A 25,101-nucleotide genomic window follows, 5' to 3' on the forward strand; every position below is an offset into this window, starting at 1 on the left:
AAATTGTCAGCCAGGGATGGTTGAGGCGGCATGATCTCTTCATCCGGAGATGAAGAAGAGATACTGGCTGGTGGAGAGAGCTCTTCATCAGCCCTAGCTTGCTGTTTCTCAAAGGTTTCTTCCTAAGGTTCCAGTCTCTTGGAGAGGGAGGGTGAGGAAGGTTGTCTATCTCTGTGACAGATGGTGCTTGAGGACCTAGAGAATTGCTGATGATAGGCCACCCAGGGTCCCAGTATAACTAACTGGATGATGCATATGGCATGGGTGGCAGCATCCATGGGTGCTCATATTAGCAAGATGATGGTTGTGAATGTCTCTCATGAGTAAGATCAACTGCCTCAGAGACCTGTGGAAAAGAGCTTCATAAATTTGTTAGTCAGAACGGAGTTAGCTGAGGGAGTTGACGGTACCGTGAGTCTTGAATGCTCCAAGGGGAGTCCAGATGGAGTCTGAATGGTACCTTTATGTTACCAAGTGTGAAGAGGTAGAGCTCTTCTTCCTGCCTCACTCCCCTGTTGGTACCAAAGGTCTATTGGAGCCTGACATTTTGGAGTCTCTAGGCTTAACTGAGCCCTCAATACCTGAGGAACCAGCACCCTCATTGGGTAGAGACTGATGGGAGCCAAAGTGGCTAGAGTCATCAGCAACCTCAACTTCTTTGATGTAGGTTCCCCACCTGGAGAACTTGGGGCATGAACTTTGGAAGTCTTATGAGAGGAATCTTGTGTCTTCCCCTTAGATTCACTCAAGGAGTGCAGCTTGGAGATGGCACAAGTAGCTGACTTGCTTGGAGAGAGGCATACGGAGGGCGGGGGGTTGGGTGTCCCCTGATCTGGATTAGAGGCTGGGCACAGTGAGCCTTCCATCATGAAGAGTCAAAGTTTGATCTCCCTGTTTTTTCTGGCTCTAGATTTTAATGCTAGACAGAAGTTGCACTTTTGGAAAATATGAGATTCCCTGAGGCAGTGGATGCAGTGGGAGTGCCATCCCTCACCGGGATTGCCTCAAGGCACAATAGGCAACATTTGAAACCAGGAGAACTGGGCTTGCCTTTCCAGTAAAGCAAAAGCTCCCAGGAGGGGAGAAACTATGTAAAAGATATAGATATATATATATAAAAGTTTTTTTAAAAATGACTACAGCTAAAACCACTACTAAATACTAACTACTACTAAGAACAACTGTAATTAACTAACTGCTAAAAGAGCTAAGGGGACACAGTTGAGGTAAACTCAACGTGGACAACTGTTAAGGCTTAGTCTCTGGCTGAGGCCCCTGAGAAGGAACTGAAGGCAGTTCGCCTACGCAGTGCTATATAACACTGAGTAACACCCATGTGCGAGCCAAACAAACATAGCTTTAAGATATCTCCATTAAAGGCACAGGGGCACACCTACAGTGGAGCACCCATATGGATACTACTTGAAGAAGACTATAAATTAACTGACTCATCACATGAGTCCTTTCAGCCATTTGTGACCGAGAATTTTCCTGATGAAGGAACAATTTTTATTTTAAGACTTAGCATTTAAGTGGTAGATTTTTATCTTATTATTTTTATTTTACACCTACATTGGAGAAGTCTGTCAAACTGCCCTTACCCACAGTGTTCAGTGTGAGAAGAGGAAAGTGAAGGGAACTGCTTAAATTCTGTTAAGCTGAAGAGCAGAATAAACAGGCATAAGGCTATTACAGTAAATTTAAAAATCACACTGTGGGCAAGGGTCAAATCAAACCCACATATTAATAGTACCTAATTATGCTTAGCATTTATGTAGAGCTGGGCAAACCCTGAGAAAGGTTATTAATAAAAATGTGACCACCTTCTAAATAAAATTTAGCTTTAGCCTTGTTCATGCCTCTTTTTATTCAGTAAGCGAAGTTTGTATGACTATTGAAAAAGGGAATGTTGGGTCTGTAGCTGAGATTCATTTATGAGACGAAAGAAAATTTGTTTTGGGGCTCTAAGGAATATTTTTGTTTACATCAAAATACCAAAGTCTAGAGTGTAAATTAACAGCTGGTATATGCAGTCACAATCACACTGATGTCAGCAGCACATATACCAGCTTTGAAATTGGCCCTAGGTTCCAGGTAAATTGATTTGCAATGTTGGAGTAGCTTGGAAAACAAACAGGTGTTTTTGAAATATGGAATTAAATGTTTCCTCCCTGCCTTGTAGGCACTCAAATATAACTGTGATGGAAGCCATACAAGGACCTAGATAGTAGAGTTGGTCAGGAATTTTCTGTCAAAATGTTTTTTTTTTTTTGAAGAAAATCAGTTTCCACAAAATTAAAATTTTATTTTACCAACTTTTTTCAGTTTTCCATCAGGAAAATCAAAACTAAATATTTTGTTTCAGGTCACGTCTTTGAGAATAAGGAGGACATACACATACCTCTTCCTGATTCTCCTGTCCTACCATGAATGTCCTGCAATATTTTCTTATCTTTTAACTCTTTGTTTTTTAAATATATTCATTTTCAACTTCCAGCGCTGTTTCTGATAATCGGTGATTACCTTCAGATTATACAGTTCATTAATGTAAGTTTGCATTTTGTTAGCTTCAGTTTGTTCTCTTCTTCTTGTGCCAGATATTCAGTTTTGTGTCATATACCATCTATGCATCCTTCAGAGTTCTCTATACAAATATTTTTTACTTTCCTGGAAATTAAGGATGACATTTTATAGATGTGCACTTGTAGTTCATTCCAATTCACAGATCTCTATGGGATATGCAGTACTGTGTTATGTCTTTAAGAATGGTAGATGTGTAAGCTCTATAAGACCTCATATATTTGGATCTATGAAGTACTGTACATGTGGTTCATGGATGCCATTTTGGACTTCAGTGAAGAACAAGTACTCCAGCCTCCAGAGCTGCTTTTGAAGCTCTTACAGATTCATTTTCACTTGGAAAATGTATATTTGATCTCCAACATTATCTAAATGGTATTTGAGATCAAACAGACTTTTTCTAAGGGAAAGGGGGGGGAACACTTCTTAAAAGCTTCAAAAGCAGCTCTGGGAGATTTTATCTTTAGACAGCAGGAATCCAAAATCTGATCAGTACTGACTTCTTCCTCCATAAATTAAGTTAGTAATTGGCTGCTGTGCTTGTTTATTTAAAGGAAGCAAGTGAGGGTCTCTACTACACTGTAGTACTGCTGTAGTACTCTATATACAAGGTAATACACTAGGCCTTTCAGTCTAGTGTTAAACAGATGGGCCATCTTGGGACTCTGAATGCAGACTCTTAGCACCTCGCAGTAACTTCACCCAGGTAACTATTTCCACATTGGTGTGCTGAATGGATGCCAGGGTGCTTGGTAATGAATATTGATCTGGACCCAAAATGTGATTTATCTATAGGACTTCTGAAGTGGTGTGCTGGAATCTAAGGGGGAACAGACCATTTCAGAACACCCCTCATAGTCACAAAACCTGTGACTGCAAGCCCTTAAGGCTAACTGCCAAACACTGGAGCAATCATCATAGAGGTGGGACTGGCTAACTGGAAAAAAAAAACACAGTAAGAGGCAAAAGGAAGACTTCACACTTAGGCCCTGTAACAAAAGCCATTAAACAATATTGTAATTAGACTCAGGAACACACAGGCAGCGTTGGACTTTGAGAAAGGGGAGTTTCTCTGAGAGGGGGAACAGACTGGGGGACACACTCTGGATACGTCTATACTACCCGGAGGATCGACGCCCATACTCCACCTCGGCAGGAGGAGTAAGCAGCGTCGACGGGGGAGCCACAACAGTTGACTCACTGCCGTGAGGATGGCCAGGTAAGTCGAACTAAGATACTTCGACTTCAGCTACGCGAATAGCTATACAAAGCTGAAGTTGCATATCTTAGTTCGATCCACCCCCTCTTCCCCCAGTGTAGACCAGCCCTCTGAAAGGGAAATGGAGACCAGACTGGGTCCAAGAGCTTTGGGGCTTCCTAAAAGAATATAAGTAGGGCCTGTTGTCTCTCTGTAACTCAAGAGGAAAGCCCATCTAACTTAGATTGTAGAGAAGCATAAGATTAGATGAGATTAAATATTAATGTAGGCTGTTGGCTGTTTAAAATCATGTTCTCTAAAGTTTTGGTCCATGTGTTAAATAAGGCTATTCATCACCGTATAGTGCTGGTCACAAGCTCATGAAGAGAAGAAACACAGACATCCAGTCAGACCTGCGTGTTATGAAACAGTTGGCCTAGATGGGAGTGCTGTACTATGTCCTGATAAGAGTGGGAGAATTGCAAAATTCCACCTTGAGGCAGGCAAGGTTACAAGGCCTAATACCTGAGCATGTGCACTCAGTAAGATCAGAAAGGGGATTGTGGTACAAACAGTCACATAACCGTGACAAGGAGTTCCTAGCTCTATTGTACAACTTTATGGACATTTAATTTCCAGAAATGGACCTTCATTTTATATGCACAGAGACTCCTGGCTACTCATGAATTTTAATGAAAGGTCAAGAATGCAGCTACCTAAACTTTCGATAAAATAAGATTTCACGAATAGTTCACAATAAGGTTGTCATTATCCTACCCCAATGTTCAATTACACACATAGTCCTGCTGACCTCAGTGTTTCTGATGTTTTTAGAAGCCTAGTTTTATATCTATATCATACGAAGGTATTTGAATAATAAAAATATAAAATACTCAAACATTGTCATTATGAAGCACAAAGCTTCCTAGATAGTTCATTAATGCTTTTTATAAAGAAGCATTTGCTTACTTTTACTAGTTATTTCCCAAATATTATAAAGGTTTTTGAAATATACCTGTGGTATTAATTACACACATACACACATTGTGTGTATAGATAGATAGATATACATATACGTATGTGTGAGCGCACACACACATAATTAATCCATAAATATATTTCAAGAGATAATGTTTAAGAAATAATTAGTAAAATTAAACAAACTTCACTCACACACACATACACACACACAGATGCATTTCATTTTTTTGCATGTACTTTATGCGTATGTAATTAGGTGTGTGTGACTTTTGAGTGGTTGTTTACAAAGTCTTAACATTGTAGTAATGATAGGAGTTTTCATGGAATACGTTTATATGGGTCAGATCCTCAGACGGCTTAAATCTGCACAGATCTACTGATATCACTAGAACTATTCCAATTTACATTATTTGAAGACCTGGCCAATCACATACACCCTAGTTAAATATGCATAAAGTACACATGAAAAAGAAAAAAATCAAATGAACCTTTTATGTGTGGACAGCTCAAAACTGAGATCACTATCCAACTGTCTACGGACAATGGAAGCTAGTGGAAACCAATGTAATCTTATGCTTTGCTAGCCTGATGTGCATAACTGTAATTTATAAAATATGTAAGTAAATGGAAAGACAGATACATGTTTTTGTAAATTATTTTAATTCACACAATGGTATAAACATATGCCTCAGCCCAATGAATCCCACCAACTGGCAACAATTACATATTGGATGAAGCGTGACTTTCCTTCCTGTAAATGTTCTTATATTTATTGTAATCAGGATTGGTATAAATTGACCTACATTGCTCTTTCTAGTTCATTTACTTTTTATTAATAAAGCAGTTCTTTTCCCAATGCTCCTTCCTGTCCAGACTTGTTTGGTGTGCTTTAGGTTGTATTTGTATGACCACTGCCCTGTACCTTTGAATAGCCTTTTGAAATCCACTGTTACCATTTAATAAAAAAAAATTCTTGCAGAGCCACCTCAACGCAGCTCAGTTCCAGCCTCACAAAAGGAAAGAAATGAAATTGCATCTGTTACCATGGAAATCTGCACTTCTAGCAGGTCCCGCCACCCCCATGTGATGTGAAATGCACATGGGTGAGATCTGAGCAATATATAGAGAATGTTACAGAAAGGACATCCTTGAAAACACAATGCAGATTTTATTGTGGGTGTACAAATTCTATTTCCAAACCTACAGTAACTTCAGTTTTTACTATTGCACCACACCTTAGTGAAACCATTAAGTAGAATGGAGAAATCACAACTTTAAAACTAAAAACCAAAATATTGCCATGTCAATGAGATTCAAAATTGCAAAACACACTACCAATTTCCACATTCAACATCCCAGCCAATTACACCCCCATATTAATGAAGTCCTTAGTAAAAACAGATGCAAACAAAATGTGGGCTAACTCTCAAAGTTACCTGAAAGGGTAAGCCACGTGGAAAGCTTTGGGGTTTCCTGAGGAAATCCAAACACAAGGGATAGGGATCGGTTTCAGGCTATGTGAGTTGGAATCACTAAGCCAGAAGTAGTAGTTGTGTGTGAATCCCAAAGGAAGTAGAGGCAGAGAGGCTGCCTCTCCTTGGGCACAGTAGTCGAAGGAGAGGTCCACATCTGGAGATTTCTGAGCGAGTCTGCATGTTGTATGTTTGCGGTACTACTCAGGGAAACAGGGGTTTGTGCATTTTTGTGAATAAACAAGTTTACACCAAGAATATACCTGATCACCAGCTTTTCATCCAAATGGGAACCATCCCACAAGGCCCAAACTTTGGCTTTCTACTCAGCCTAAGGGACAACAATGTGGCTGTTATGGGAACTTTGACTATCCTCCAGCAGTGATGGAACTAGGGGTCCTGTGGTGCTGCTGCTGCATGCCCCGGCTTGCAGTAGTAATAAAAAACACCAAATACATGGTTTCCATCATCAGCACCCCCACTATAAAAATTGTTCAAGAATCCCTGCTATCCTCTCAGATTCAAATTTTCCTTTAAAAATCTCCTCATTCTCTGAATATTATTACACACTAGTCATTGATAAAGAAGGTTCCTATTGGTAAGGAAGATTCATGATACTAAGGAGTGGTAGGAGGGAGAACAGCACAATAACGACAATGGATTTCAAGAAGGCAGATTTTAGCAAAATCAGGGAGTTGGTAGGTAAGATCTCATGGGAAGCAAGTCTAAGCAGAAAAACAACTGAAGACAGTCAAAGAGACATTATTAAGGGCACAAGAGCAAACTAACGTAGGAAAGATAGGAAGTATGGCAAGAGACCACCCTGGCTTAACCAGGAGATGTTTGATGATCTAAAATCAAGAAAGAGTCCTACAAAAAGTGGAAACTAGGTCATATTACAAAGGATGAATATAAACAAATAACACAAGTATGTAGGGACAAAATTAGAAAGGCCAGGGCACAAAACGAAATCAAACTAGCTAGAGACATACAGGGTAACAAGAAAATATTCTACAAAGACATCAGAAGCAAGAGGAAGACCAAGGACAGGGTAGGCCCATTACTCAATGGGGAGTGGGGTGGTGTGTGGAACTAAAACAGAAAATGTGGAAAGGCAGAGGTGCTTAATGACTTCTTTGTTTCGGTTTTCACCGAAAAAGTTTAGAAGTGATTGGACGTCTAACATAGTGAATGCCAGTGAAAATGAGGTAGGATCAGAGGCTAAAATAGGGAAAGAACAAGTTAAAAATATTTAGAAAGTTAAAGGTCTTCAAGTCACCAGGGCCTGATGAAATGCATCCTAGAATACTCAAGGAGCTGTCTGAGGAGATATCTGAGCCATTAGCGATTATCTTTGAAAAGTCATGGAAGATGGGAGAGATTCAGAAGACTGGAAAAGGACAAATATAGTGCCAATCTATAAAAAGGGAAAGGAGGACAACCTGGGGAATTACAGACCAGTCAATTTAACTTCAGTACCTGGCAAGATAATGGAGCAAATAATTAAACAATCAATTTGCAAACATATAGAAGATAATAAGGTAATAAGTAACAGTCAGCATGGATTTGTCAAGAACAAATCATGTCAAACCAACCTGATAGCTTTCTTTGACAGAGTAACAAGACTTGTGGACAGGGGGAGAAGCAGTAGATGTGATATATCTTGGATTTAGTAACGCTTTTGATTCTGTCATGCATGACCTTCTCATAAACAAGCTAAGGAAATGCAACCTAGATCAGTGGTTCTCAAAGCCGGTCCGCCGCTTGTTCAGGGAAAGCCCCTGGTGGGCTGGGCCAGTTTGTTTACCTGCCGCATCCGCAGTTTCAGCTGATCACGCCTCCCACTGGCTGCGGTTCGCCGCTCCAGGCCAATGGGGGTGGTGGGAAGGGCGGCCAGCACATCCCTCGGCCCGTGCCGCTTCCCGCAGCCCCCATTGGCCTGGAGCGGCAAACTGCGGCCAGTGGGAGTGGTGATCGGCCAAACCTGCGGATGCGGCAGGTAAACAAATCGGCCCTGCCTGCCAGGGGCTTTCCCTGAACAAGTGGCAGACTGGCTTTGAGAACCACTGACCTAGATGGAGTTACTATAAGGTGGGTGCATAACTGGTTGGAAAACCATTCCCAGAGAGTAGTTATCAGTGGTTCACAGTCATGCTGGAAGCGCATAACAAGTGGGGTCCTGCAAGGCTCAGTTCTGGGTCCAGTTCTTTTCAGTATCTTCATCAATGATTTAGATAATGGCATAGTGAGATCACTTATAAAGTTTGTGGATGATACCACGCTGGGAGAGGTTGCAAGTGCTTTGGAGGGTAGAATTAAAATTCAAAATGATCTGGAGAAACTGGAGAAATCGTCTGAAGTAAATAGATGAAATTCATAAGGACAAATGCAAAGTACTTCATTTTGGAAGGAACAATCAGTGCTCATATACAAAATGGGAAATGACTGCCTAGGAAGGGGTACTGCAGAAGGAGATCTGGGGAGTTATAGTGGACCACAAGCAAAATATGAGTCAACAGTGTAACACTGTTGCAAAAAAAAAAAAAAAAAAGTGAACATCATTCTGGGATGTATTAGCAGGAGTGTTGTTATCAAGACACAAGAAGTAATTCTTCTGCTCTTCTCCATGTTGATTAGGCCTCAACTGGAGAATTGTGTCCAGTTCTGGGCACCATATTTCAGGAAAGTTGTGGACAAATTGGAGAAAGTCCAGAGAAAAGCAACGAAAACGATTAAAGGTCTAGAAAACATGACCTATGAGGGAAGATTGAAAAAATTGGGTTTGTTTAGTCTGAAAAAGAGAAGACAGAGGGGACATGATAACAGTTTTCAAGTGCATAAAAGGTTGTGACAAGGAGGAGGGAGAAAAATTGTTCTTCTTAACCACTGAGGATAGGACAAGAAGCAATGGGCTTAAATTGCAGCAAAGGAGGTTTAGATTGGACATTAGGAAAAACTTCCTAATTGTCAGGGTGGAGTTATGCACTGGAATAAATTGCCTAGAGAGGTTGTGGAATCTCTGTCACTGGAGATTTTTAAAAGCAGATTAGACAAACACCGTCAGGGATGGTCTAGATCAGGCCTGCACAACTCGTAACGCGGCGAGGGCCATATTACTTCAAAAAAAACAGCTGAGGGCCAAACTCCCCCGGCCCCACCGAAACACCCCCCCAGCGCTGCCCAGCCCTGCCGAAACATCCCCCCCAGCACCGCTCAGCCCCTCAAAACACATTTCCCACCCCAGCGCCGCCCGCTCCATGGAAACAAACACTCCTTCCCCAGCACCACCCTGCCAAAACAGCTCTGGCCAAAAAGGAAGGGGTAGGAAGGTGTGTGTGTGTGTGTGTGTGTGTGTGTGTGCGTGCGCGCGTGATACTTTATTAATAATTTTTCAATTAAAGCAAACAATTTTTAAAATTATTTTAATTTTTTTATGAATCATGGAAAAATGAAAAACACCTGTTCTGTTGAAAGAAAACATTTGTACTTTTCATAATTACCTTGCAAATTTAATGAGAGATATTACATCTCTTTTCGGCAACAAGCTTGACGTATTCAGAGGTCATATTTGAAGTGGATATTTTCATAATGTCTTCCAAATGGTCATCAGTCACAGAAGAATGTTGCTTCCTTTTATTCATGTTCATGATGGAAAATGTTTGTTCACATATGTAAGTGCTTCCAAAAATGCTGAATGTTTTCAGTGCAACTTCGATAAGATTCTTGTATTTTTCATCATCCAGACTTTTGTAGAAGTCCTGCAGGCTGCTTTCTCTGTGCTTATTTCGGTAAACTGCTGAACATTGAAGTTCAATAACCTCCAACTGCAAATCTAGTGGCACTTCCTCTGGATCCACAGAAAAGGGATCTTCAATCAGCTTCAACTGGACGTCTTCTTCTTTAGACAAAGTAAGTCTTCTGTCAAATTCTTCAATCAAAAGATTGATGTGCTTTGCATATTTTTCTCCTAACTCGGCATGTTTGTGCTGAGGGATACGCTGTGCACAAGTGGGAAAGTGACACATTTCACCTTTTGACAGCTGACCTCTGAAAAGTTTCAATTTCATTTTGAAAGCTTTCACTGCTGCACACATTTGAAATATAAGTTGAATTTTCCCTGAAGTTGAATGTTGAGATCATTCAGGTGTGCTGTAATATCACAAAAGAAAAAAAGATCTTGATTCCAGGACTCATTTTCAAGCTCTGGGAGTTTTATTGGCCCATTTTCTAGGAATTTTGCTACATCCTCTTTCAAAGCAATGAAACGCTGGAGCACTCTTCCTCGACTCAACCACCGCACTTCTGTATGGTAGATTAAGTCGCTGCACTCGGTGTCTACTCCTTCAAGAAAGGCTCAAAATGTCCTATGTTTTAGTCCTCTAGAACGGATGTAGTTTACAATGGAAACTACCACTGACATTACATTCTAAAATTTTAAGACTTTGCTACACAAAACCTGCTGATATATAATGCAGTGATGTTTGGTTATTTGTCTCCTGATAAATTCTTCAAGAAGAGTAACTGCTCCAACATCTTTTCCGCATATAGCTGGAGCACCATCAGTACAAATGGCCACCAAGTTTGTGAAATCTATCCCGCACTTAATCACTTAACTGGAGGTTTCTTTTCCGGTTGTGCGACCTGTCATGGAGCACATGCCAACAAGTTCTTCAGTAATTTCAAAGTTTTTATCAATACCTTTAATAAAAATAAGAAGTTGGGTGGTGTCTTTTAAATCAGTGCTTTCATCCATAGCTAGGGAGTAAAAGCAGAATTCACTGACTCTCTGCTTTAACTGATCACTTAGATTGGTAGAAATGTTAGCTATTCTTCTCTGTCATGCATGATAGACTGACATTCTCAAATATTCCCCTCTTTTCTGGACATAACTCAGGTACAGCAATCAATCTACACTTTTAAAAAAACTCGCCTTCTGTGAAGCATTTCCCAGCAATTTCCTTAGAAATTTGAAAGCTTACTTTAGTAACCGTATCATTGTCAGTACTCACTTTCTTGAAAATTTGCTGTTCTCCGCTAAACTGGCTGCTTTAATTATTTTTTCATTTGGGTTCAATTTGGTGAGATTGGGATGTTTAGTTTCAAAGTGCTGCCAAAGGTTGTATTCTTTTGGAATGGCTAACGTTTCGTGACACACGAGGCACAGTATTTTGTCTTTAGAAACAGTACATAAGCATTTATTCATCCATTCATTGTTGAAAACTCTGTGCTCTGATTCTATTTTTCTCTTTTTCTTTTCACTCATGGTATCCATTATGAAGCTCAGGATTTTGTTGAATAAATTCACACACAAGGAAAACATTCACAGTCACACACACAAAGAGAAGAGATATCTCATGGTGCATGGCACACTAGCAAGGCATTGATGGTGTGTGGAAGCCTGTAGAGGGGAAAAGAAACGGCGCACATAGGGTGACCAGATCACAGCAGTAAAATAGGACCCGCCCCATCTCCGCTCGGCCCCATCACACCCCTCTTCAACCCCCAGGGGTCACTATATTACTGCACACAGTGGTACCAAAAATTAAAATACTGAAAATGGATCCCCCCTCCAGCCACCGACTCTCCGCTCGCCTCCTCACCCCCCCCCAAGTATAAATCCTCACTGCCACTGCTCGCCTGCCCATCCGGCACATCACCCCCCATGAAATAAGGGGAGGGGAAATGGGGGACAGCTTGAAGGGATTTTCTGGGGCTATAAACTGTCACTAACAGGAGTTGCACAGTCACTGAGGGACTCTGTGAAGGGATTAGATGTGACTGTCCAACACAGAAACACAGGGGCCGCAGGGAGTCGGGGAGGGGGGCAGTGTGATAGGGGCCGGGGAGGGGCAACAGTCAGGGACAGGGCAGGTGCAACACACACACACACACACAGGTCTCCCCCGGGGATTTCCTGGCTGCCTACGGACAGTTCAATGCCCCCCACAATCATTACGGAGGCTGCCCCGCCCTGCCCTCAACTGAAAGGGGGGGTACTTGGGGGGTGTCTCGGCCCAGTCTCCCCACCTCCGAAGCTGCAGCTCGAGCCCAGGCCAGGCACCCCTCCCCTCGCTTGGCACTTACTGGCTCTGCCTTGTGCCCAGCGCTTCCCGCCTCAGCAGGCCCCAGAAGTGACGCACCCGCTGTACGCCAGGCAGGGGGAGACGGACACGGAGACACGTGCGGTTCTGGCCGTTAGGGTGGTTGGAGCGCGGCGTGCGGGGCTGTGAGGTGCCCCCCCACCCCACCGGGCATGGGGCGAACCCAGCAGCCCCACTCTGCCGCTTGCCCGTGGGCGACACAGTAAGCCCCTGGGGCCGCATGTTGTGCAGGCCTGGTCTAGATAATACTTAGTCCTACCATGAGTGCAGGGGACTGGACTAGATGACCTCCCCTCCAGTCCTATGATTCTATGAATCAGAACTACACATCCTCAATTCCCCTCAATTTGCTCTAAAGAGCTGTTTAATGCATGAATAGAGGAGGGCTTTTCAGGTTTTTTTTGAGCAGAAGAGGGAGAGGGACACATCCATAGGGATTCACAAGACTTTGGGAAAAAATAGGTACAAGTCATAAATTTCCCCAGAATTGCAACATTTCTTCCAAATGTTAATACTTTTATGAACAAGATGTTGATAGGGATTCAGGACTCCATTTTGGCAGTGGTTTATTACTACCAGTACCATTGATTTGCTCTATGACCTTGGGCAAGTTATATGCAGCCAAATGTGACCGCAATCTCTCTCTGCCTCAGTTTACTCATTAATATAATGATTACAATAATACCTATCACATGAGAGTGTTGTGTGGTTTTTTCTGTTAGTATAGTTGCTAATAACTACTCTGTTGGGGAATTTAGAACGTTCTACAAGAGAAATGTTTATCAAAACTCTATATTAAGAGTTTAATATAAAAATAAAGCACTTATTGCTGGATCAGCTGCAGAGTTCTCAGCACTAGGCTGGACAGAGCCCTTGGATATTACAGTGCTGGACATTATAGAAAACTCTTAGGGAGATGTGTTCATGAAATTGAAAAAAAAATCCCTGAAAACAGTTTTGTTTGTTGATTTTAACATTCTATTGCAGTGAGTACTACCCAGACCCTTGACATTGTGCTTGTACCTAAGAACCAAAAGTGAAACTATTAAAAAACAAAAACAAATGAATACATTTTCTTGTGCATAAAGTGAACTAAGAATACTGGGTCAGAACAATGGTCCATCTAGCCCAGTATTCTGTCCTCTGACAGTGGCCAGTGCCAGATGCTTTAGAGGGAATGAACAGAACAGGGTCATTATCGAGTGATCAATTCCCTGTCAATCACTTCCAGCTTCTGGCAGTCAGAGACTAGGGATGCACAAACCATGGGGTTGCATCCCTGACCATTTTGGCTAATAGCTTTTGATGGCCCTATTCTCCATTAACTTATCTAATTCTGTTTGAACCCCATTATAGTTTTGGCCTTCAAAACTATCCCCTGGCAATGAGTTCCACAGGTTCACTGTGCGAAGAAGTACTTCCTTTCCTTTCCCAAATATATTAAATGTCTGTTCAAAGTTTAGATCAGGGGAGGGCTGGGAGAAGCCAAACAGGGTTCAGTCAGGCATACCCCAGACATCTAATAATTACAGCAAATATTCCTAACTTAACATTCATATTACCTGTGACTCCTAGAGAACAGGCCCATAATCACACCACATTTTTTGCTCATGTTATATTCTCTGCCTCTTCACTTATTTGCCTCTTTTTCTAACAAGGATTTTAAGGTGATACAGTCCCTTTAAATCAGGGGTCTCGAACTCAATTTACATTAGGGCCAGTGCCAGTTCTCAAATCCTTCCAGCGGGCCAATAATGTCACTGAGGATGGTGTTCAGAAAAGAAAACATTTATAATGTATTTTTTATTTTGAATTTCTTAGAAATAATAAAACTGCCATACTAATGCATAAAATTCTTCACCTGCCAGAGCGTTTTTAGTGTTTGCCAGTCACCAGGCAACACTTCAGTTCTGTCACTTTGTTGTTTGGCCTCAGTGACTGAGCAGTTGAAACCTTCAGGGTTGCAGCAAGATGTGCATCAGATAGTTGTGTTTGGTATTTTGACTTGTTTATATTCATTGTGGAAAAAAGTGACGCTGCCTCCATGGATGACTCTGCCTGCCAACTAATGATGCTGCCTCCATGGTTGACTCTGCCTGGTAACTAATCATGCTGCCTCCATGTCTGACTCTGTCTGATGACTAGTGATGGTATCTCTGTCCCTCTCACCCAGCCAATAGGAGCTGTGGGGGACGGCGCCTGCAACAGACATTGCTGGCAGCATGTCTGCATGCGTCTCTCCTCTGCGGGCCGCAGTGGGGAGGTTCTCGGGCTGCAGATGGCCTGCAGGCCAGGACTTTGAGACTCCTGCTTTAAATACTTCCATAGCACTACAAATACATACAATGTTTTACAAAGAATAAGATTAGGGTAAAGTTTTCAAATGTCCTTAAGTGACTTAGGAGTCTAAACCCCATTTTCAAAAGTGAATTAGACATATAGGGCCCTAAGTCTCATTGACAATTAATGGGACTTAGGCTCATAAATCACTTAGGGGCAGATTTTTATAAATATTTAGGTGCCTAGTGAGATCATCAAAAGCACCTAACTCCAAGTGCAGTCAGCTTCTTTACGCAAATAAAATTCTTTAAAAACCTCTACGCATTTTAGAAAATTTTACCATAGATATCCGTCCCAAAATGTTGTCAGTGCAACAAACAAAATCTTGTTTTAAAGTAACAGGGCTACAGTTGAGGTATAGAGGATGTGGAGATCAATATTTGGAGGATTGCTGGATGGGGTTTACGATGTATTTGAAGAAGGGGAAGCAGGTTTTTTGGCAGACATAGGGAGGACTCTTCCAATCATGAAAGACAGTTCAAAGCTGAGACTGGTCAAAGAAGATGAAAAGTGTAATGAGGAAAAAGTTTAATCAATTCCTGTTTGCAAAGCACTTTGAGAACCTTGAATATAAAATATCTCAGAGGGTCACAAATTAGAGGGAGAGATTACTAGATGGGTAGGATCTGATGCTCCCCTGTGGAGCTCCCATCTGAACTGGATACCAGACAAGAATGTTTGTCTTCCCTTTCATATACATGTGCACCTCGCATTGTCACTAACAGGAGTTGCACAGTCACTGAGGGACTCTGGTTGGCTTGAAAAGTCTTCAACCGGCACAGAACTTTCCTGTCTTCTAAAGAGGAGACTGATAAAGAAGTTATACTGTATCTCACAGAACCTTTGAAGGTTTTGCCACCAGCAGCTCAGTGGTGCATGAGGTTTTCAAAACTTCAGATTTTCCACTACTTAAGAAATATCTAAATACACTTTGTTAGCACACAAATGTTAGCAGAATCTCATCTCTTTTTATAATCATCATGTTTTGGGACTACTGTCTGGGAATGAATTTAAAGATGAAGGTCCAGTGGACGAATTAAATAGAGATAGTGTGGTGGGGTGGAAGAAGGTAAAATAAGGAACTCAATGTGGAGTTTGTGTGGAGGAAGAGTGAGAACTGGAGGTTAATAAAAACAAACAAAAATGGCTAATCTTAGAGTTGTCCATCAATTCCTTATGGTTTCTTCTCCTCTACAACCTCTCATTTTCATCCACATATATTTCCCTTTCTGCTCTATTATACCTTTCCTTCCTTTGTATTATTTTTCTCAACTCTTCCCATCTCTTTCCCTTCTCCAGAAGCCCCTAGTTATTACCCCATCTCTCTTCCACTCCACATCCTTGAGGCATCTCTCTCTCCATCACCTTTCCTTCTTCATTCACCCTTTATGACATTCCAGAGTGCAATCCAGACCTACCCTGCAACCTGGGATGCCTCACAATGCTTTGCTGCTGTTGCTCCCAACCTGGGCCCCTCACATACAATGGGGGTCAATGTACAACAGTTGCTACTTTAAAGGGAGCTACCCAAATTGTTCAGTTTAAAGACAACACTGATTAGTTTTGATTAAAAATGAAACAAGTCTTTTGTCTTCGTTGGTAGAAAAAACAGAAATGTGGACAGGGAGAGAAAGAATACCTGGGGTGGTTTTGCCCCTCACTTTTATAGTCCAGTCACCCTTTGAAATGCATTTTGCTCAGGGTTACCCCTAGATAAAGTTCATTCCCACTGTGAGGTTGGAGTCATGGAGCCTTGTGATGAAAGATTCCATGCTGTTGTTTGCTAAAATGTAGACTGATCTGTTCCTTCCCCTCCTCTTGTCCTTGCCAAAGAATGGCCATTTGACAGGTGATTGCCCCTCAACTGATTAGAAGTATCAGCTTGTCCTTTGTCTTTAGAAACAGGTTTATCCACTTCTCAGACTCGTCTGGTAACCACATTACCAGTCATAATTTCAGTTTATGTTCATAACTTTACATATCATGTTACAATGCACATTTCACCATGCTATTATAGACCAGTGAGTTACTAGTTTTTAAATGATATCTCACAGGTATATTTTGTACAAAGGTTATTATAATAGTCTGTAAGGTGTGAATACAGGGGTGCATTTGGTCACAGCCTCCCAATTTTCTCTTCTCTATTTCTCTCTCTTTTTGCCGTCCCATATTTCTTTGTTCCTTCTTTATTTTCTTCTCCTACCCCCTCTTTCATTCCCTGCCCCACCCCCCGCCATCCCTCTACAGCTGGTCCATCTACACACACAGTAATATACCAATTCAACTCATATGTAAGCACTTCATGTATCTGTTCCCCCTTCTACACACAAACACACACACTCCACAAAACTGCCCCCACAACACAAAATCCACATATGAGAACCAGGAGATAGGGGTTTAGTTAGAAGGGTGGAGAATGCGAGTTTGGGATAGGCAAGGCAAGAAAAACTCCAGGAGAGTGGTCAAAGGTTCATAGTAGTACAGATATTAGTTGCTGGAGTCAGAGCCCCTGGGTTGGAACCCAGAGTCTGGCTTCCCCTACCAGCACAGAATGAGTGGCACAGTCTGGGCAATGAACTTGAAGACTGTCTGGGTCTGTTCAATCTAATTACCTAGGGAGTGGCTCAGCTATGGCAGTGGATTTAAGGACTACCTGGGATCGTGTGGAAGAACTTGATAGTACTCTGGAAGGGGAGTCTATTGTGACTTTGCTGGAGAGCTAAGACACAAAGATGTGTCCTGAGAAGCAAGAGATGAGCTGGTGACTATAAGAAGAGGGCATCAGGATGGCAGAGCTAAACTCCAGATGTGGTCAGAAGGAGGCACTCCAGTGGTGAGTAGAGGTCTCTGTGGCAGATGGTCAAAAAAAAATATTATATTCCAACAGGACTTCTGAATCAAATAATTGACTGTGATAGGAACTAAGGTTACAATACTCAAATCTAAAATTAAGGAGTGCACAGATTGAGACTGAGAAAAAAAACCAGCAGTATACTTTTTTCCCCCTTGATAATGCCCACAGCTGGCAGGGATCTGCCAGTGGGCGGAATCTCATCACAGATTATGAAATGGCACACTACCAGCTGTTCAGTGTTTGGGTACATCAGACATGGGAGACAAGTTCACTTTTGCAAAAGCTCTCTGGAGTTGAACTAGACAATTTCTTCATGAGATAACAATAATAATATAAAAATGCTGAACTTCAATGTCAACTTTAATCTGCAGCTCTCAAAGAGTTTTTGAAACAATAACCAAATGAACCTCACAATGCCTTGGAGGAGCAAACAAAGAGATACTGGAATGCAGGCACCGGCGTATAGACTAATGGTCATAGATTTCAAGACCAGAAGGGACCATTATGATCATCTAGTCTAACCATGATAGAACATCCTCAGAATTATTCCTAGAGAAGATCTTTTAGAAAAACAAAAATATTTATTTGATGATGGGGTGAGATGCACCAACTGATTCAAAAAGTGCACAGCAACAATATATACATGTTTAGGACAGGAAATGAAGATTAATGTATCAAATTGGAACTGCAGGAAGAATTTGGAAGCAGTTGGATTTTTGTCCAAGACATCAGATTCAACATCTATGCTCTTACACAAAGTGAAACAGGACCATTAATGACCACAAGTGTTAGGACCGTGAGTCTTTATCACATCTGAAAAATGGTAGCACAATACCCCCTAGGGCATCAAAATTTGAGTAACATACTATGTTTTCCTTCTTCAACATGTTTACTGTTCTCCTTGCCTCAATGACACAGTTTAAATTTATATTACTTTGAGATAGAAGTAGATTCATTGATTCCAAGGCCAGAAGGGACCATTGTGATCACCTAGTTTGACCTTCTGCATAACACAGCCACAGAACTTCCCCCAAACAATTCTTGGAGCATAACTTATAGAAACATAGATAGGAGAAGAGTGAAAGAGAGCCCTATAGACACCATAAGTTATAAGAGGTTCATCTTTTATAAAATGTCTCACATCAGAAGAAGAAAGAGTCACCCTCTGAAATTTCATCACTTTCTCATCCACAGTGCTAGTGAATCGCATTCCTATAGTCCCTATACACTTACTAAAATTTTATTTGTTGTGCAAATGCATACAGTTCTGTTTTCCAAGTATTTTGTCTCTAGTGTTATTGACGTGTGACTGATATCAGCTGTTTTCATCTTATTCAAACATATTAAAAAAATTAAATTACAGTTCTTTTGAGACGGGGTGGCTCTAGCTTTTTTGCCACCCCAAGCACGGCAGGCAGGCTGCCTTCGGTGGTGTGCCTGCGGGAGGTCCGCCGGTCCTGCGGCTTTGGCATACCCGCTGCCAAATTGCCACCGAATCCGTGGGACCAGCGGACCTCTCACAGGCAAGCTGCTGAAGGCTGCCTGACTGCTGCCCTCGCAGGGGCCAGCAGGGCGCCTCCCGCAGCTTGCCACCCCAGGTAGGTGCTTGGAGCGCTAGTGCCTGGAGCCGCTGCTGTTTTGAGAAGACATAAATGAAGCTTTACTGCCAGCTCTTGAAAGAAGCAATTTTTAGGGCTATTCCATTACACATCTCTGTCCTCAGCCAGTCATAAGAGAGTCATTCACTCACAAACAGAACAATAAAACTTACCCTACACATTCAAAAAGATCAAAGTGCATTGCAACCTATAAGCTCCCATTCTACATATCCAAACACAATGAGACTGGTTGTGTTTGCCTTTATGCTGGTGTAAATCAGGAGTAACTCCAATGAAGTCAGTGGCATTATATGAGTGTAAAGCGGGAGTAGCGTTGAGGAGAATCAGGCCCAAAAGTCCTACTGACTTTTTTACTGTGGGGAAATTTACTGGGGGAAATTTTTACTGTGGCATAGAGATTAGACACATAAGGATCATTAGGAACATTCACGTGCTTTGATAGTCTCTGAGTTTCTTTTATAATTACCAGTAGAACCGGCAATAGCTGACATCCTTACTGATTGTAAAAAGAGAGGCAAAGGACTGAATGGGCATAGAGAGTGAAATATTTTCTCATCCCTAGAGACCAGGTATACACTTAAAATTTTTGCCAATATAGTAATGTTGGTTAGGGTGTGATTGTCGTGTTTTTGTCAGTACAGTTTATTTTGTTTGGGGAACTGGTATAACCTATGCCACCCAAAGCACCCCTTGACCAGTATACACTGCGTCTATACTAGGAGGCTTTACCTGTGTAGCAGGGTGGTGCAATTTGCACTAGTGCTGTTGCTTTTCTTTTGATACACACAGGATTTCAGTCAATCCCTCAACATTTACAAGCACCAGATGTACCAAAAAATAGTAAGAGACAAATATTAAAACAAAAAGTACCCTGGAAGTCAATAACATCTTTTCATCTTGTACAAATATCTACACATACAACCTATTAATAATAAAACCAAAGACTGAAATAAGCTAACATAGATAACACAATGGCACCAAAAAAGCCCTTAATAGAAACCAGTAATTGTTTTATTTAATTTTAAATGTTATTAAACAATAAACACGTTATTGTAAAAGTTTTTGTTAAAATAAAACACCAGCAAAACATAATACTCAGAAAAACAGTGATTCTGTCACTCTGTTCTTGTCAAAAGGCAAAAAAATAAGAAAAGTTTTGCAACACTAGAAAACAGCTTTTATGTTCTGTCAGTAAGGAACTTCCAGCATCAAGCACAATTGTCCAGTGCCCTGTACCTTGTGCAGTCATTTACACCTGTTCAAAGTGAGTTTCAAATGCTACTGCATGGATCTGGTAATATAGGACAGTGAAAAATCTGGCATGTCTGTTTTTTCTTGGTATTGACTTTGGGGCAAACACGTTCTATACCTCCCATGGCTGGGTACGTTTCTGACTGCAGCAGAAGTAGTGTGGTCAACTTAGCAGGGTGCCTCAACCGCTGTTGCATGAGGTTTCCCAATTCCACAGTGTGGAGGGGAATTTGGCAAGGAACCAAGTGTATGTGTCCATGACTACATATATCTACTTGCCATTCTTTTCCATCGTGGTGATGAATGGTTATATGAGACACAAGAGGTACTGCAGCCCTGATGCTGCAGTGACTGCCATGGAGAAGCTTTGCTGCCATTTCATGCCTTTTGGAGGGTATTGGGATGGATTCATTTTTCTTCCCATCCATTGCAACCTACAGAACTCTCCAGCACACAACACTGTTAGTGTTATTGTTCACCGGTAGCCTTATTTGACAAACCTCTTGCAGTAAGAATTAATCTTGCCATTTCTTTGACAGAATTTGGTATTTTTTGAATGTTAAAGTAACCCACTTTGCTTTTAGTTCTCATAAAGGAGTGTATAATCTATATACCTCATCAGGGTTGCTATGGCTAAAGCTTCACAGTAATTTCCTTTATAAACCCATTCATCTTTTAAAGTATTGGATTATAACAATTTTAATCTGGAGGAATTTAAACAGCATTAGAACATTAAGTATTAAAAATGCTACAGTGTTCAGGATGGAGCATACAAAAAATTCAAAGCTATTACAGACAGTCCCTTCTTTTATTCAACTTACTGAGACTAGCTGGAAGGAGTAAGGATGGAATTAGCCTTATATCTTTCATTTCCTGGTTTATATAACAACGTATATATTATTAAACTTCAGCTTTTGTGTTTCTTTTCCTTCACTTTCAGATTTATAAAAATTAAATGCACAATCCCTATGTAATACAATATTAATTGCACACAGTTCAAGGTAAAACGAATCAGAAAAAAAGGAAAAGTTAAGTAGTAAAGGCTATGGGCAGAAGACCAAAATGGGAGCTTTAAGGCAGATTTAAAAATACATTTTTGGCCTCTAAATCCTAGATTTAAAAAATATTTGTGTTTGCTTTCTTGAATTATACATTCACAACTTGTCTGCTAAGAAAAAAGGGGGCATCTGAAGAAATGGTGGGCTTATGATATTGGAGATTCAATGCAATGAAATCTAACTAAAGGGAAAACTATTTTTGTTAAAGATTCCATGCCTCTTCAGTTACAGGCTGATGGAGCTTCTCACATAGATGAGACCTCCAGTAAGTGCTCCAGTAAAATCAGGTAACACTGGACTTACTATGTATTTATATACATCAACAAACTTTCAGGCCTCTGTTATAAACCATAAAGCAGTAAAACAGTTCACAAGCCTATTTTGCCTCCTTTGGAGGTCACCATAAAGTTTACATCCCAGAGACACAAGCAGAAAATACACTGGGTGGATATTTCTCAATCTGCTCTAAGAATTTAATGTTATGCACCATATGGTCAGAAGCACCATAACTGATGTTTTTAAAACAGTTATCTAATGGCAGAGCCAAAACAATTTCAGTAAGCAGTAAAGCTGCTGAGGAGCAGGTGGGAAGTCCTGAAAGTCACATTAATATAAGTAAATAAAACAAACTGTAGTCATTCTCTGTATTCTGATTGAAACTCTCCCAAAACAGTAGACTTACAGGTATCAATTCCTCCTGCATCCATGCTCCATTTTGCATTGGAAGGGGGTCAACAAGCAGCCAGTTACGACTCCTTGGTTCCACGCCCCCCGGAGGAGGCTGCGCACCACAGTCTGGGGACCATTGGTATAGCCACAGACCTTAACCACTTACTACAGGGCCTTGAACTGGAACACAGAGTAGAGGGTGAGCCTGGGTGTCGCTACCAACTACTGTAGAGTAGTACTGCTTGGAGCAGTGAACTAGAAGACTGCCTGAGTCACTGCAGGAATCACAGGGTCAGGGAGGCAGGCATGAGGACTGCCTGATGTTGTTTGAGCATTCCCAAAGGGGAATCACAGTGTGATCTGGTGAGAGGCCTGAGTCATGATGCAGCTGTGCTGTGACTCTGTGAGCAGGAGGAGAGCTGCAGATGGTAGAAAGAAGAAAGGGGGTGCTGAACTGGGCAGAGCTAATCTCCAAGACTGCCCGAAGAGGGTGCCACCCAGCGGTGAGTAGAGAGCCCTATGACACCATCTCTAATACTCAATCACTTTTGTAAAAAAGCTGCTTTATTATGTACCCAATTAGGGTTGCCACCCATCCGGGTTTTACTCGGACATTCTGGTTTTTTACTTCTGTGGCCGGATGCCATTTAGGTAGAGGTCCCCAAATTGTGGAGCAGAGGGGTGTGGTGGGGGGGTACAGAGGGTCTAGGCCAGCACCCATGGGGGGCAGGGTGGTAGCACCACCCCTACCCCAGTTCTGCTCCCGCCCTAGCCATTGCACCGGCTCCCAGCCCGTGACTGGCCTCATCCCCAGCCTCAGCGTGGCTCCACACCTGGATGAGGGCCCAGCTGCTGGCCGCCACCACAGCCCAGCTCTGGCTCTTCTCTGGCCCAGGACTGAGGCTGTGGTAGGGTAGGGCCGGGAGTGGAGCCACACCAGGCTGTGGGCCTGGATGTCGACCCCCACTGTGGTCTGGTTGTGGCTCCACCCCAACTGCGGATCAGTCCATAGACCCTGCCTCCTTACCCTTGTGTGTGTGCCCCTGCCCAGCCATGCCTGGCTCTGGGGGTGGGGCGGGGCCTGGTTTTCACCCCGAAAGTCAAATCGAAAAGGGATCCTGGCGGTGTCTGATCAGATGTACTGACTGGACATCAAAAACCTCATTAAAGTGGGGAGGTGCCAGGTCATTAACCCACACTAGCCCCTGCACAGCTGGGGCCGTCTCCTATCTGCAGGCAGGCTCCTTGTCTGGCTGCAGCAGCTCCCATCCCAGTTCCAGAGCAGAGGGAGTCCAGCTGGGTAGGAGGAGGGAGGTGGAGATGATCCAGCAAGCAATGGAGGGAGGGGGGAAGAGGCAGAACAGCGGTCCTGAGGGGTCCGATTACCACAATTAAAAAGGCGGCAATACTATAACCAATAGAACTAAGATATTCTGTAGAGCAGTAAGTGTTTGGGGCAACTGGAACATCAATAAATACAGTTCCATTCGCTCTATTGCCCTTTTCAGCTTGGACCTTCTGCTTGTCTCCAACTTCATTTTAATCTTGATTTTGAACTCTCTTCTTCCCACCTTTCCTATGCCAGTAAATCTTCCTGTCTCCAGTTCTACAATATTTTTTATTCAGATTCCTGCCTTAAATCCTTAGCCATCACTTCTCACTGTGAGTGTTGCAATTCCCTTCTCTATGACTTCCCCAGAGCTCCGCTCTCCATATTCCAGTATGTGCAGTGCGCTGCTGCATGCTTTGCCACACATACAAAGAAGCAAGTAGGACTCTGTAACCATCATCCCAAAATTCCAGGATGTAGTTGAAAATTACCTTCTGTTTTTTTTTTCATGCACTCATTGAATTTGCTCCATCCAGCTTGATGGATTATTTCTTTATTTTGTATCATCTTTAAAAAAAAAATCAAAGTTGTTGGGAGCGGTTGTTTTTTTTTGTTTTTTTTTTTTTAAACCACACCATTTTGGCATAACTAAATGGAGCTGTACTCTGCAATCATCATAACCCTTCACTTCACCAATGGAAGTTTTTAAAATACTGGAGGTAAGATCTTACCCGTGCCTTTTGCTCCATCTCCATCATTAGTCTTTCATGTTGCTCAGCTATCGCCAGTGTTGCAGAATGGACTTTCTGATAGATCATCTCTCCTTCCCTTGTCTGAAAGGTGAACAGTCCTTCTCCTGTGTCACACATCCTGGGATAAGATTTAGGGAGTGGGAAGGATGAAAAAAAAAGTGAGTACTTGTTTTATAACAGTTAAAAATTAATGCGCTGACTTCTATAATTCATGTGCTCACCCTGCTGTTGGAAAGGACATCTCAATTTTCATAGCTAAATTTGTGGCATTTTGAACCTCTGCATGATTACTTCTACCAGCAAAGAAATGTATTCCGAGAAACATGTGTGTGCAGAACTTTGTGAATGTAGCCTTTAGATTCAATTTTCAGGGGGGTAGCTGTGTTAGTCTCTATCCACAAAAACAAGAAGGAGTCCAGTGGCACCTTAAAGACTAACAGATTTATTTGGGCATAAGCTTTCCTGGGTAAAAAACCTCACTTCTTCAGATTCAATTTTAGTCATCCAGTCAAAATAATCTGAACTGAATGAGAGGAGTCTTTATAATAAAATAAGAAACCTTTAGTAATGCAGTCAACTATTTATGGCATTGTTTCAGATGTCTGTACTGGTGACTAGGAAATTAAATTTAATTCCTTTAACCACTTCATTACTGCCAAATGTACAAGGTACATCGTGCCTCCATTGTGCTGATATTTTAACAGCACATTGGCACTTCAAAAATGCTACTGCGGTCTGTCACTGGAAAGAGGCTGTATTGAGAGCGAGCATTAAAGGGATTAAGAGATAATATTCATATTGTTGGAGTATATTTGCACTAGGCAGCTTCTACAACTAGTCTGATGATTACAGAAGCCATTCAGTATGAATATTTTCTGTACTGTGAATATTATTTG

General features: G+C 41.8%; 1 protein-coding gene across 5 annotated transcripts in view; it reads right to left on the reverse strand.

The window, feature by feature from the left end:
- DOK6 (docking protein 6) overlaps window positions 1-25,101 on the reverse strand; it is a 395,394-nt gene that overhangs the window by 90,253 nt on the left and 280,040 nt on the right. For all 5 annotated transcript variants that reach the window (XR_005593900.1, XM_039523835.1, XM_039523833.1 and 2 more), the window contains one exon: window positions 24,185-24,323. Coding sequence is in view for 4 of the 5 variants with exons in the window: in XM_039523835.1 (XP_039379769.1) it covers window positions 24,185-24,323 (139 nt within the window). In the remaining variant the exon portion in view is untranslated. The remainder of the gene's footprint in view (window positions 1-24,184; window positions 24,324-25,101) is intronic.

The sequence above is a fragment of the Mauremys reevesii genome, linkage group 2 (genome assembly GCF_016161935.1).
Source record: "Mauremys reevesii isolate NIE-2019 linkage group 2, ASM1616193v1, whole genome shotgun sequence".
Lineage (NCBI taxonomy): Eukaryota > Metazoa > Chordata > Testudines > Geoemydidae > Mauremys > Mauremys reevesii.